The 13,542-nt window shown below is 36.1% G+C and overlaps 1 protein-coding gene across 1 annotated transcript in view; it reads left to right on the top strand.

The window, feature by feature from the left end:
• Positions 1–13,542, top strand: part of WDR82 (WD repeat domain 82) — an 18,762-nt gene extending 5,220 nt beyond the window's left edge. Inside the window, exons 2-9 of the mRNA XM_087709197.1 lie at positions 321–418; positions 4,376–4,442; positions 4,963–5,062; positions 6,374–6,490; positions 6,785–6,940; positions 8,390–8,459; positions 8,671–8,813; positions 11,338–13,542. Of these exons, the coding sequence (XP_087565323.1) occupies positions 321–418; positions 4,376–4,442; positions 4,963–5,062; positions 6,374–6,490; positions 6,785–6,940; positions 8,390–8,459; positions 8,671–8,813; positions 11,338–11,367 (781 nt within the window). The 3' untranslated portion in view covers positions 11,368–13,542. The remainder of the gene's footprint in view (positions 1–320; positions 419–4,375; positions 4,443–4,962; positions 5,063–6,373; positions 6,491–6,784; positions 6,941–8,389; positions 8,460–8,670; positions 8,814–11,337) is intronic.

Raw genomic sequence — 13,542 nt, 5'->3', positions numbered from 1 at the left:
CCACTGTCACATGATCAAAATTCAGGCACTTAGCAACTAGCATGTATTTATGACAGCTGTGCAGTCCTGTGGTCACCATTTGTAATCTTCCCAGCCAGGTTCCAACAACAAAGTCAGTGGGGAAAGCCAGATTCATTTAATGACTACATGCTTCACTTCAAAACTGCATTAACAAAAAAAGCCATAAATAAGGCAAAACTCATTTAACACCTGCCTTGATTAGCAATGGAAATTTGGAGCTCAGTTATGGTCATTAAGTCAAGAACTATCTGTATGGCACAACGGAATTTCTCTATAATATTTTTTTTTCTCCTTGGCAGGCCCAAGAGAACACTTTATAGTAAAAAATATGGAGTTGATCTCATCAGATACACTCATGCTGCCAACACAGTTGTATACAGTTCCAATAAAATAGATGGTAAGTGAGCCATTCTTCCTGATAGTTGCCTTTGCATATTGGATGTTTAACAATACTTTAATAAGTATTGAAGATTTGAGAAGACTGATTTTGACTGAAAATAATAATGTATTTTCATTGAAGCTGTTAATTGATAATGTAATGTTTCTTAATTTTAAATACTAATTTTAAAGCACTGTTTTAAGGTAGTTTCCTGATCAACTTTGAGTCAGAAATAAATCAGAATGAAATGCAAGCATACAGTAGCAATGTAATATCAGTTTTTAACTTTTTAAGAAGTTTCTCTATTCTTTGAACAATTAATAAAGTTTTTGTCAAGGAATAAATTGTACATTTAATGAGATGGCTTTTATTGTTTTAACTTGCAAACAAGAGAAACAGGCTACTTCTCTTTCCTGCTTCCTCCATTAGATGACAGTAAATTTTATACTTTATTAGAACAGTGCACATCAGTAAAAATGCAAATCATTGTCCTTTATCAAAGCAATAAAAAATCCTGTTAAACATATCAATCTCCATAGACCCTCTTATCCATTTAAGCAACAGTTTTTCACTTACTTTTATCCTTTCAAAGTTTCTCTTAAAAAGCTTTGGGTTTCTGCAAGATCTTTTGCCTAATTCAGAAATGTCTTCATTTACTCTGGAGACTGTGTATGCCTTTCTTAGCAACCATAAACAACACACAAATGTCACTAAGGTCTAAAATCTGTTACATGTTCCTATAAAGTCTGAAATCACACAAAGTAAAAATTGTAACTTGAAAATCTCTGCATTTTGAAAATTTACACCTAGTTGGCATGTCTTTTTCTTTCAGGGCCTCCTTTTAATACGTTTCCTCCTGATTCTTTGGTAACAACTAGTTTTCCATGTCTTTTGTTTTTTCTAATTCTTTCAGAGACAGCAGTTTTTACCTCTGGTTTATTGCTATCCTCAACTAATAAAATATTCGTTGGATTATTATTATTATTGAACAAATTTGTATCCTGCTACAGTAATAAAACTGAATGGCTTACAAAATACAGGGAGTTACAAAATAAACATAGGCCAATTGAACCCAGACCTAATTCATAACTTCAGGGCCCAAAGACCCTCTGTAAAAAAAAAAACTTCATTTTTTTTCAGAAAGTGGACAATGTTGGAAATGGAAAAAGCTCTATATAGAGGTCTTTCCAGAGGGCCAGTCCTCTGAAAAAACAAAGCTTCTGGGTTTCTTTCCCTAACTTAGCCCAAATAGGAGAGAAACAGCTGCTTCTGGCATGATTGGAAGTGCTGAGACCAACTCTAGTGAGGAAAGTCCTGCAAGTATCTAGATGTCAAGGGATAAATGGCTTTATAGGTTCAAACTAGCACTTTAAATTGTACCTGATAGCTAATTGGAAACCACTTAGAGACTTAAAAAACAGATATAAGGTGTCCTGTAAGCACCTGAGTCACTTTATTTTGCATCAGTTGAAGCTTCCAGATTATCTGCAAAGGCGGCCCTATGTAGGACACAATGCAGCAGTCTAATAAGGGTGGTAATGAGGTCCTGTGCTATTGCAATCAGGTCTTTATGTGGCATGTAAAGTCACAACTGCTGTACCAGCCAAAGATGGGCAAAGATCCTCTTGGCTGCAGTTTCCACCTGTGGATTAAACAAAAGAAAACAAATCCAGGAAGACTCTCAACTCATAGATCTCTTCCAGGGGCAATGCAACTCCATCCAGAGACAAAGAGTGTGTGTTGGAGTCCTAGAATATGAATAATATTGTAGCTCCATCTTGCTAGCATTTCTTTAGGTCTGTTCTCATTCATGTAGACCTACCCCGCTTCCAGGCACTGGAACAGAACTTTAACAATGTCTCCAGCCTGTCTCAGGATTGTGATGTATGCAATTAGATATCATTGGTGTATTCTCATGTCAGAAATGCAGGAATTAGAAAAGGAAATTAATGTTTTAAAAAGCCCAATAACCAGGCCATGTTAATGACAGAGAGGTTTCTGACCAGCAAGTCGGTCCCAGAGGGCACTGTAGAAGATGTATCATATCTAATGTATCACATTAGTAGTGAATGTGTATTTAAGATGCCATATAGCTATTGGGTGGAGCATTTTAATGCATTTTCCTGTATGTAACTCATTATTGTGCTTAATCTACATGCTTTACTCTATATTACTATTACTTTCCTGTTTGTATCACAAATTTGTGAGTCTGAGAAGCAAGGTCCAATCTGGGTCGGTCCTGGGACCAAAGGTTTTGTCTTCTGAGCTTTTGGACATGTGCTGGAGCCCATCTTCAGGAAACTTCTCTGTAGCTAGAGAGCGCTTTCCTGAAGATGGGCTCCAGCACAGGTTCAGAAGATTAAAATTCTGGTTATGATGACCTACCAAAATTGGATCCTGCAACGTTACCCCTGGACACGTATATTCACCTTCATTCACTGAGAATCAATTTCATATGCTGCAAGATGATACAGGTGGAATAATCCTGATCAAATTCTTTCTTTGCTTTCCAAATGTTTGATGTTAAAAAAGTATTTTAGAAGAGCACCGTTATGTGTGGTGTGGTGTGGTATGTGTGATATGGTATGGTATGTTACTTACTGTATTTACTACATAGTAATGGCCATTTTTCTTATGAGGAAGCCTACAAAAACACAGATAAATTAATTTTCTTTTTTCCTGCTAGAAATTAGTGTGTCTGATTTATATCTTGAATGTGGACTATTCATATCATCCTGTATGAAGAATTCTCAATTTTTTAGCTTTTCTTCTGCTTACTGCACATTGCCTGGTTCCAGGCTGAGGTAGTAGTTTGTACAGTTTGAGGGTCTATGATACCACCCGGTACAGGAGATAACTGTACAGGCCACTGCCTTGCCTGGGGCAGAGCTTGACGACTACAAGAAGAGATTTCCTGCCCATGTTTGTTTGGTGCCAGGTAACCGTTGTTCTCTGGAAAGCACCAGCTTATCTCAAATGCTTGTATATGTTGCAGATTTCCTTGTAGCTCTTTTGTTTAGCTTTTGTTTAGTGGAGAGTCAGCTCTTCAAACCTTTAGGTCTAATCTTGTTCATTCATGTTTCTCTGTAAAAACTATGTGCTGGAATAAATGCTTGCTGATTCATCGGAAAATCCTGGAGCAGATTATTTCCACAAAATAGAAAAAACTGCAGAAATATGAGCTTGCAGGCATAAATTGATATCATTTAGTTTATCTTTGAAGAAAGGAAATTTGACTTATTATCCTGTAGGAAACATATACTTAAGCTGTTGTAGCTGACTTACATATACTTTGAGACTTGATCACCTACAGGTAAATTATTTTTTAACAAAGTCCTATATTTACCAACCTTCCAATGCATTCAACCTATATTTAACAATTATCTACATTTAAATTAGTTAAAAAATGCTGCAATAAAATATTACACAATTCTCTTGATTTCAAAGTCATAGTTTATATATGCTACTAAATTATTTCCTTTTATGTGGTTTATCTGCTTTATAATATAAGGTGTAATCAGTGTTTCATATACACATTTTTATAGCAATTCTGAGCTAGAGAGGAATTCTGGTTCTATATCTGTGACTATAGAAATACTGTATCTTTTTGAGCCAGATTCTTACAGAATGTTACACTGACCGTATTGTTTACACCCACAGTAGCTGATTGGATTTACATATATTGTTATGCCAGGGTTTATTTTCACTGTGATTTTAATTGTGTTTAGTTCATATAAAATACCAAACCATATACCTGAATTCATACATAGCACTAAATCTTTGTATGCGTGGATGAACTAGGAACCGTGGTTCATGGCTGAATGTGTGTGAACTTAAACACGGTAGTTAATTCCATTATTAAAATGTGAGATGTGCAAGTCGGCTAATATTATTCACAAAAGTCTTACTCTAATAAGCAAGCTGCATTAGAGAGTACTTTTATATAATGTTTGCCTTGTTGATGTTTCCATACAGATACTATCAGATACCTTTCTCTTCATGACAATAAATACATTAGATACTTTCCAGGACATAGCAAGAGGTAAGATGAGTTGAGTATAGCTTGTACTTTTATATTGCGTTAACTCAGTGGTGGGTTGCAGGCAGTACACCCTAGTACTGGCGTATTGGAGCCTGCCCAGAGCACCAGGTACTGTTCCAGTACAGTGCTCCGGAGGCCCACCCGCCCATGCTCCTTACCTGTCTTTAAACTCTTCGGCAGTTACACGCACGGTGCGTACAGCACCTGTGCGACACTCTGCCAAGCAGCTGGAGTGTCGTGGAAGCATGACTGGACTGTAAGACGCATGCGCTGCGTGCGTTCATGTGGAGGATGCCGGGCCCGTTGCAACCGTACCAATTGCAACGGGATCCAGAACCCACCACTGCTTTGACTATAGGAAGAATTAAACACTTAAGAGTCATTATAACTAATCCACAATAGATTTTGTTCTGTTTTTACTTATGTTGCCTAAATTTTCACCTTTTTTTGAAGAATAAAATATATATGGCATATATGATGCAGACTGCTTTGGCTTTATTTTTTTTCTTGTTCATTTCAGAGTTGTTGCTTTATCTATGTCTCCAGTGGATGATACCTTTATATCTGGCTCACTTGATAAGACTATCAGACTTTGGGATCTTCGGTCACCAAATTGTCAGGTAAACTTCTAAAGTCCACATGAAGTATGTTAATGTATTTCAAATATTGTGTAGGTTATAGACTTTATTTCCAGTGTAGTAGTAGATATGAACAATGCACACACATACACAGAACCTCAAGCCTAAGCCTGGCATGTTAAAAAGTACATTTAGTCTTAGGTGATTCTTAAGAAAAATAAACAGTTTTGAATAATAATAGTAATAACAAAAATTAAAAGGATTCAAACCAATGGCCAAAGTAAAGTACAATAAGTAACAATGGCTAGAGGAAAAAGGGAGAGGGGCTACCAAAATATCAATTGATCTATTCCTTTTAATTGTTTTTTGAAATTTTGTTGACTAAGCATATGTGTATTTATGTTTGTACTTTTGAATTTTTTTGCCTGAATTTTTAAATTACCTAATAAAAAAGAAGCCCAAACATTTCAGTACATTTCTAGATCACCTCATTTTCAAGAAAAAGCCGTATTTCAGAAATGATTGTTTTGCATTTCTGTTAGAGATGCTATCACTTTATTTAAATAGATCGTTGTATTTTGATAAAAAGCAGTTGAATATATTAACTCAGCCTGAGATTTACTTTAATTGCATGGGTGTTGACTTTTTAATAGTGAAAATGAACACGTAAGCAAAAGACTTCTTTTTCAACATTGGAAATACAAATATATGGCTCTAACTATTTTAGTAGTTTGGAGAATTAATATAGATCCACAATGGATGCTTCTAACAAATCATGACTTTAATTAATCATTGTTATTATTTAAATTTGCACCATGCCCAACTCCCAATGATTCTGGGCAGCCCACAAGTACAACTATTCAAAACACAAAATGCAGTCAAGAGACAAGAATAAAAGATGACAAGGATGACAAGCACCCAACAGAAATGAAAGTGACACAGACCTATACAACTCAAAGACTCAGATATACAGCACAGTCTTCAAATTCCTTTGAAGCACCAATAGGTGGGATCAGATTTTAGAGGGAAACTCATTCTAGAGGACATGTGCTGCAGCAGAGAAATGCTGCTTCCAGAGTCCCAGTAGCTCATTGCTTAATAGTCAATGGAACCTGGAGATTGAATAAGCCACGTAAATAACTATGGAAGACAGACAGTCCCTGAAGTAATTTGGCCCAACACCAAAAAGGGCTTTATAGATCAGTGCCTTGAAGCAAACAGGCAACTAGTGCAGCTACAAAGGTATGTGTATGCGTGTGTTGTGTATGTGTGTGTTACAACATTTATAGAGCTGCTTATCTTACATTGAATTCTGGATGGCTATATATGTATGTATATGTATTCAACCTCTAGGGTCTGATGCATCCACAAGGAAAACCTGTATGCTCATTTGATCCAGAGGGGTTGATTTTTGCAGCTGGGGTGAATTCTGAAATGGTGAAACTTTATGATCTTCGCTCCTTTGATAAGGTAAGTAGTATGTAATGTTTAAGTGCATCCTAAATATGGCATCTTTTTTTAGATGAAATTCCTAGGATCGTAGAGTTAATATTCAAACATATAAAAGCAAAACATTAAACTCGGGATTTCTGGGAATTGAAGTATAAATAATTTTCAGTTATACTTGGCAAGTTTTGTGGCCTAAGAAAATGAAATTCCTTCCCGAGTCAGACACGGTCTGCCTGGTAAGGTATTTTTTGAAAAATGATCTGAACATGTGGAATAGTTTTGCTCCATGCCAACACCTGTCTTTCTTTTTTGAAGGGTCCATTTGCTACCTTTAAGATGCAATATGACCGAACCTGTGAGTGGACTGGCCTGAAGTTCAGCAATGATGGAAAACTTGTTCTTCTTTCAACTAATGGAGGGATCATACGGCTCATTGATGCCTTTAAAGGAGCAGTTCTTCATACATTTACAGTGAGGGACATTTCTATATCTCCACATAGGGTCTTCGTTTTGGATGTTCTTTAGAATTAAGACAAGATTTATGGAATATTGAGTTAGCATTGCAGTATAATACACTTTTATTGCTGAAAATAAGGACATTTATTTTTGTTGACCCCTTTTTATTAAGTGAAAATTGAGGTTTGATGGTGCATCCCATATGTAAAACTGAGCCATTAAGCTGGAATATCTGAGAGTAACTTCTTAACTGAAAGAGATCTACTGGAATAAAGAGTTGAAAAGATAACTGATAAAGGAAAAAGCACTTTATAAAATCACACTTTAGATTATGACTTAGCATCCTCTTATACTCTATTCAATCCATGGAGTTAAAAAATATATTATTCTAAATTTCACAATCATTCATAGCTACAAGTATACTCATTAATCATGACAAGAAGAAAAATCTCCTGTTCTGTGGTCCATTCTGGATTTTTAAATAGTCCAGAGATGGTAATAATTTTTCAGCTCTTCGATTTTTATATTTTTCTGGGGAAAATTATAGATGGTGTCCTTGTAATGCTATTCAGATTTTTTCCATCAATAAAGGCTTAATTTGAGAGATAATTTGGCATAGTAGTTAAGGCACTTGGCCTGAAACCAATAGAATATGAGTTCTAGGCCTCCCTTAGACATGAAAGCCAGCTGTATGACTTTGGACCAGTCATTGTCTCTCCCATCCAGCCAACCTCAAATGACTGTTGTTGTGGGGAAAAAAGGAGGCAAGAGTATTATGAACGCTTGCTGCCTTCAGTTGATCAATACAGAAAAATGGGCAGTATAAAATGGTGGTGATGACCTCCTGAGTGATGCCTTTTTCATTCTGTTGTCAGCCGTAACCTCTTACACAAAGTTTCCATAGAGCCAGATCTTCCAAGACTAATTGTAAATTTAGATTAACGGATAGCAATTAATTTTAAATAAATGTGTTTGATATTGTATAACGCCTTTTGAAGGAGATGGACATTTAAGAAATATTTTGTGACTATTTTGTCCTAAGGCTGTTGAAGAATTAAATCTTCTAAAATAGGATAACCTTGTGATAGCATGGTTGCATGTAGTATTTTAAGGAAAAGTTTGATTGATGAGCTCCATTATTGAATGAGAGCGTGGTTTTCTCCTTCACTGATGGTGAGCATTTTCCTTGGAGTAAACCTTTTTAAAAGCTTTCAGCAGACTTTTTATCTGCTTCTCTCCTGAAATGGCAAGGACAATGGTTGGAAGGGACTTGGGCACGTTGACATTGCAAACCATTTTTTGCTTGAATTACCTTAACTTTTCTGTTACAGTTTATGGTCACACTGTTTTATGTTATTGTTGTTCAGATGCTAAATTGTGTCCGACTCTACGCTAGCCCCTCCCCCCATCCTCTACTGATTTCAGAGTTTGCTCAAATTTATGTTCATCTTACTCTTTTTACAGGGATATAATAATAGCAAAGCTGTCACATTGGAAGCTTCCTTCACTCCAGATTCTCAATTTATAATGATTGGTAAGAGTTTGATTTCCTATGTATATATCAATGCAGCACCAATTATATAAAATAATTTCTGGGACATTTCCATAAAGCATCTAAGTAGTTTGTATCTTTTGGGGAGGATTTTTTATACTTCATTTTTGCTATAATGTATTATTTTATTGCTGTTTACTTGAGATGCTTGATTAATCAGTCCTGATTCTGTTGATTCTGGTTGAAACTGCAGGATCAGAGGATGGGAAGATTCATGTCTGGAACGGAGAGACTGGAATGAAGGTAGCAGTGCTTGATGGGAAACACACAGGACCCATTACCTGTTTGCAATTCAACCCCAAGTTTATGACATTCGCCAGTGCATGCTCCAATATGGTAAGGAAACCTAAGTTGATTCACATTTCTAAGCAAATCAAGTCCTTCTGGATTGAGGGGATCTTGGTGTTTTCTGAGCTTGACTGTTTTCTTGCAGATGTTTCATTACCCAACATCTGCAAGGAAACAACCAAGCTCAGAGAGCACCAAGGATCCTCCTTTCAGACTTGACCTACAATTATTCTTGTATTGGTACCTTCAGGAATGATTATACTTAAGTTAAAAAGATCAAGAGATTATTATCAGTAATATATCACTACTTTTGTAATTCTTGTTAATTTTCTACATTATCTTGAAATTTTGAGACCATATTATTAATGATCTCACAAAATGGCTACCATGGAGAGCTTGTCTGTTTGTAAAAAAGGCTTCAAATTCAAAACAATGCAACAACAACTTCCAGAGCAGGTATGGTTATTTCCAAAATATCTTTTTACCAGTAAGCAATCAGTTTTCCAGTAGTCCATACACCCTTTGGCATGAAGCATCTAAGAGACAAGATAGTAATAATCAAATATCTGAAATAATGCTGAGGATGGAATGGGTTTATTCTATATTGACCCAGAAGGAAGGACCAGATCCAACAGGTTAAAATTAAGGAAAGAACTGTGGGTAAGCTAAATGACAGAAAGGACTTTCTGATTGTACAATATGTTAGCCAGTAAAACAGGCAAACACATAATATGGTAAGATCTCCTTTGCTCAAGGTTTTCTGTACAAGGTTTGTCAGAGAACTTCTAACAGATCTGTGCTGGACAGGGCCTGGAATAGATGACCTCTATTGTCACGTACAACCTTATAATTCCATGGGTAATAACAGTATGGACAACCATGAGATAGTGGGAAAGTTTAGAAAACTATGTAGTCAGCATCCATATTTGAAAGCCCAGATACACTTGCCCGTATTCCACTTAATAGCCCTAATCTTTTTTCCAGGCAGACATTTTCAAACAAAGCCACTAGGCTGCAGTCATTTTTATTTTCCGAAAATTCCTGTTAGGCATATGTGCTGGTTGAAGTCATTACTGCAACTAGAAGTGGATCTGGAGAAGTGGCAAAATGGTGCTCATGGGATATCATTCTGCTACTTTGTTTTACATATGTTACCAAAATGCTGTTTCTCCAATATTTAAAAAAGAAGCAATACTATAGCTCAATTTTTCTCACTATCACAAATGAATGTGTTATTTCTGTAAGGAAGACACCCACCCACACCCAAGTCATACCCAGGTTAGACAATAGAAAATTATTTCTGTATACTTGGATGACTCTCTGGGTAGGCAGAAAAATATTTGTTAAATCGGCGGAAGGAAAAGCAGAGGTGTCTGAGGTAACCGTAAGAAACTCTTTATTACAGGCAAGAACAGTAACTGTTGGTAGACCGACACCTCTCCTCCGTCTGATAGCTTTTTATATGGAGCTGTCAGACGGACGAGCCAATAGCCTCTCGTATGACAGCCCGGCAACTCGCAGGCCCGCCTGATTGGCTAAGGCGCGCCTGGCTGCTGCCGAGCTATCATTCGTAAGTCCAAGGACTTACGAGGCTATTACAATATTTATTTTTCTATTTAAGTAAATATTTTTAAACAGTGGTAAAACATACTTCAGATGATGACTATTCAGAGGCACAGTCTTCCTTTAGTGTTAATTAAAAGCCCTGGTTATATCGAAGGGTATCATTTTAAGAATCCCATTGGCCTATGCCAGTCAGGTAATGTGGATTGGAATAATTGAAATAGAAAATATTTGGCACTCAGGTTGATTTAAATAAACACCTTGCATTTTATCCTACATATATGCATCCCGGTTTCTGTATTATACAAATTGTTATACTGAATTTGATTTTGTGTTGATCTTCTCCCAACACTTATTTAATAAAAACTAAAATAATTTATTTTGAAATATATTTCAGTTATATTAATGGATCACTTACATTCAGAATGTAATAGTAGTACAGTAATATACTGTATATATTTATATGCATAACATTCTTCTAGCCTGTTTTTCCTCTGCCAAAAAGTTGCTTACAAATATACATTTACGAATATTCTGCGTTACTGTAGTAATAGTAGTAGCTGAAAAATGTGTAGTGCATTGTTTTAATATTAGTATCACATTAAATCAATCACATTGTAGTATCAGAAAAGTCAGAGTGTTAAAGACCGTCAGTGTTACTTGGGAACATATGAAGATTCTGACAAAAAGAGTATCACAGTTTAGAAACTGAATTTCTAAAGGGCCATGAATGCTGGTTGCCCACCAGTGTAACTCCTACAGCCTTGCCAGCAGGAAGTACTAGCAACTTGGGTTAGCTCTCTGATGCTACTTCCCTATTACTGGTGGAGTAGAAAAATATTGTCTCTGCACAGCCGCTGCATAATCATTTGGATAGCTGTTAAATAAAGGGCATAGGTGGCCATCACAATATAGCCAGGATTGCCTGCTGATGCAGTATGTCAGTTTTTGGCATTGTTTTAAGACAAACCTTCTTGAACATTAATATTATCCTCTGTTCTTTATTCAGGCTTTTTGGTTGCCAACTATAGATGACTAATCTGAATTCATCACTTCCAATGGACAGTGTCCATACTGTATTGAAAGCAATGCAGTATTTATAAAGACAACAGTGGACGTATTGGAATTGGGTCAGTTGGAGATGAATATTCCCACCAAGCACATTCTACCTGTATCTCCTTTTGTCAAGCTCTTTCCTGCACCTCCTACAAAGGATTTCTTCACATGGCTAGTTCCTGTTCACAGAGCAGTTCCTGTTCTGACCATCTCTTCCAACATCAAATTGAAGCAGAACTATTAGGGCTGAAATCAACTAGCAGCTTTGCTTCGGAAAGAATTTTGCCAGTCCTTTATCTTTGTAGCTGACTTGTAAACTCCCAGGATTTTGGACTCGGTTAAAAGTATAAAAGTATACTTTCTAACATATTCTGTCCCATTTGAAATATCAGCAGTATCCATGCTGTTTGCTATTGTGCTATATAATTACCTTTGTGCCATACATACATTCACACATACATTTATACAGAGAGAGACAGATCGATATTAATTGCTAGGGGGACATTGTTTTAAGATGTTTAGCCTTAAGTGCTCCAACAGATTCTGAATCTTTAGAAAACGATACTGATCCTCTTTGTCACGGGCAGCTTTTAACATGAACAGATAATTGGGGTATTTGGGTAGAAAGCCAAGCAATACAGAAGTCTCAGCAGGGCTGGATGGAAATGCACTTCCTTCAGATTTTTATAAATAACGGAAGGGTAGGAGAATGTGAAAGGGTCACTATTGTTTTTTTACTAGCAGGTATTAAAAAAATAGTAATATTGGACCAACACAGTATTCTGGAATGAGTGTTAGTGTACTTGTCTTTCTGAGAGCATTCCAAGTTTCTTCCAAGTACAAACTTACATTCCACTCTTCACAATACAAGTAGTACAACTCCACCTACACAGGGGATCTCCATTCATTAAGCACTGGGATATTCTGTACATGGAAATTAGTCTTTTTCATTAGGGGTTGGATGAAATTGTATAACTACCAGCTGATCTCATTTTTATTTCTACTGGTAATTATACTATTTCATCTAAGCCCATTTTTATTCACTGCAGTAGAATGAAGGGGCCCATTTTAACTTTCTCTAAGGCAGCAGGAAATTTAAATTCATGTTCTTTTAACTTCCTATGATTTTGATTTTATAATATTGATACTGCATTTCCCATACATGTTAATGGTGCTGTATCAGCTACCATAATCTTCAGCACCCGATAACAATCTGTACACTTAAAAAACTGCATTTCATAGAAGCATAATTGTAATGCTTCATGCTCTAGGTTTCTTAATATTAAGATGCTGCTGTCTTTTCCATTCATCAGAACATTTGGATAATATCAGCACCCTTATTTAGTACATTTGGCTTTGTTCAGAAGTGTTCCTATTCTATGGAGATGTTTGCATTATTGGTATTGTACTAAACCCTCCATGGAGTTGAGAGGCATGAGTCAGCCTGAGCAATATAATCAGGGAAGTTTGTTTTGGCAAATAACAGAAGGGGAGGGGGAATCTCCTACCTGACATTAAGTTGACACTTGGATTCAAATTTAAACGGGGGTTTGTGTTTATGCTCAACATCTTATATCCCACAGTAAGATTTTTTCCTTAGCCAGCCAGCATCGAATAATACAGATAACTCCAGTTTAGGGAATTACTGTAGATACATCAATATTCTACCTCTTGGCTTCTTTGTGAAAGATTTTGCAGGCCAATGAGCAGCAATTTTGGGACACAGGGCAGGATTGTTGTTCACAGTGCCCTTTATGACAATTAATTGCACAATACACTATAAATATATTCTTTTTTATGGCCAGTTTTTACTAGATATCATTTAATTAACTTTAGACCTGTTCATAATTTTAGCATCATTTCTTCAGTAACACAAATCAATAGAAATGTCTTTTTAAGAAATGAATACACTTTTGAATACACTGCCCTTGACCTTGAACTGGTTTTTTTAACTGAGTAAAAGTTAATTTTTTACTGGGAATTGACTGTGGGATCGTTCTTTTTTATTTAGAAATGTTATCATTTGCAATGTATTTTGATTTCTTACATTATGCATTCTAATAACATACTGCATTTTTACATCTGTATTTGCAGCTTGAATATTTTTAATAAATATTTTCACTAAAAAATAAATTACAGTATTAGGTATAAGACAGGA

This window comes from Thamnophis sirtalis, unplaced genomic scaffold (assembly GCF_051295495.1).
Source record: "Thamnophis sirtalis isolate CommonGarterSnake01/CBP01778 unplaced genomic scaffold, rThaSir2_p1.2 scaffold_3, whole genome shotgun sequence".
Lineage (NCBI taxonomy): Eukaryota > Metazoa > Chordata > Lepidosauria > Squamata > Natricidae > Thamnophis > Thamnophis sirtalis.
The sequence above is the reverse complement of the archived record's forward strand: the minus strand, read 5'-3'. Positions and strand labels throughout refer to the sequence as shown.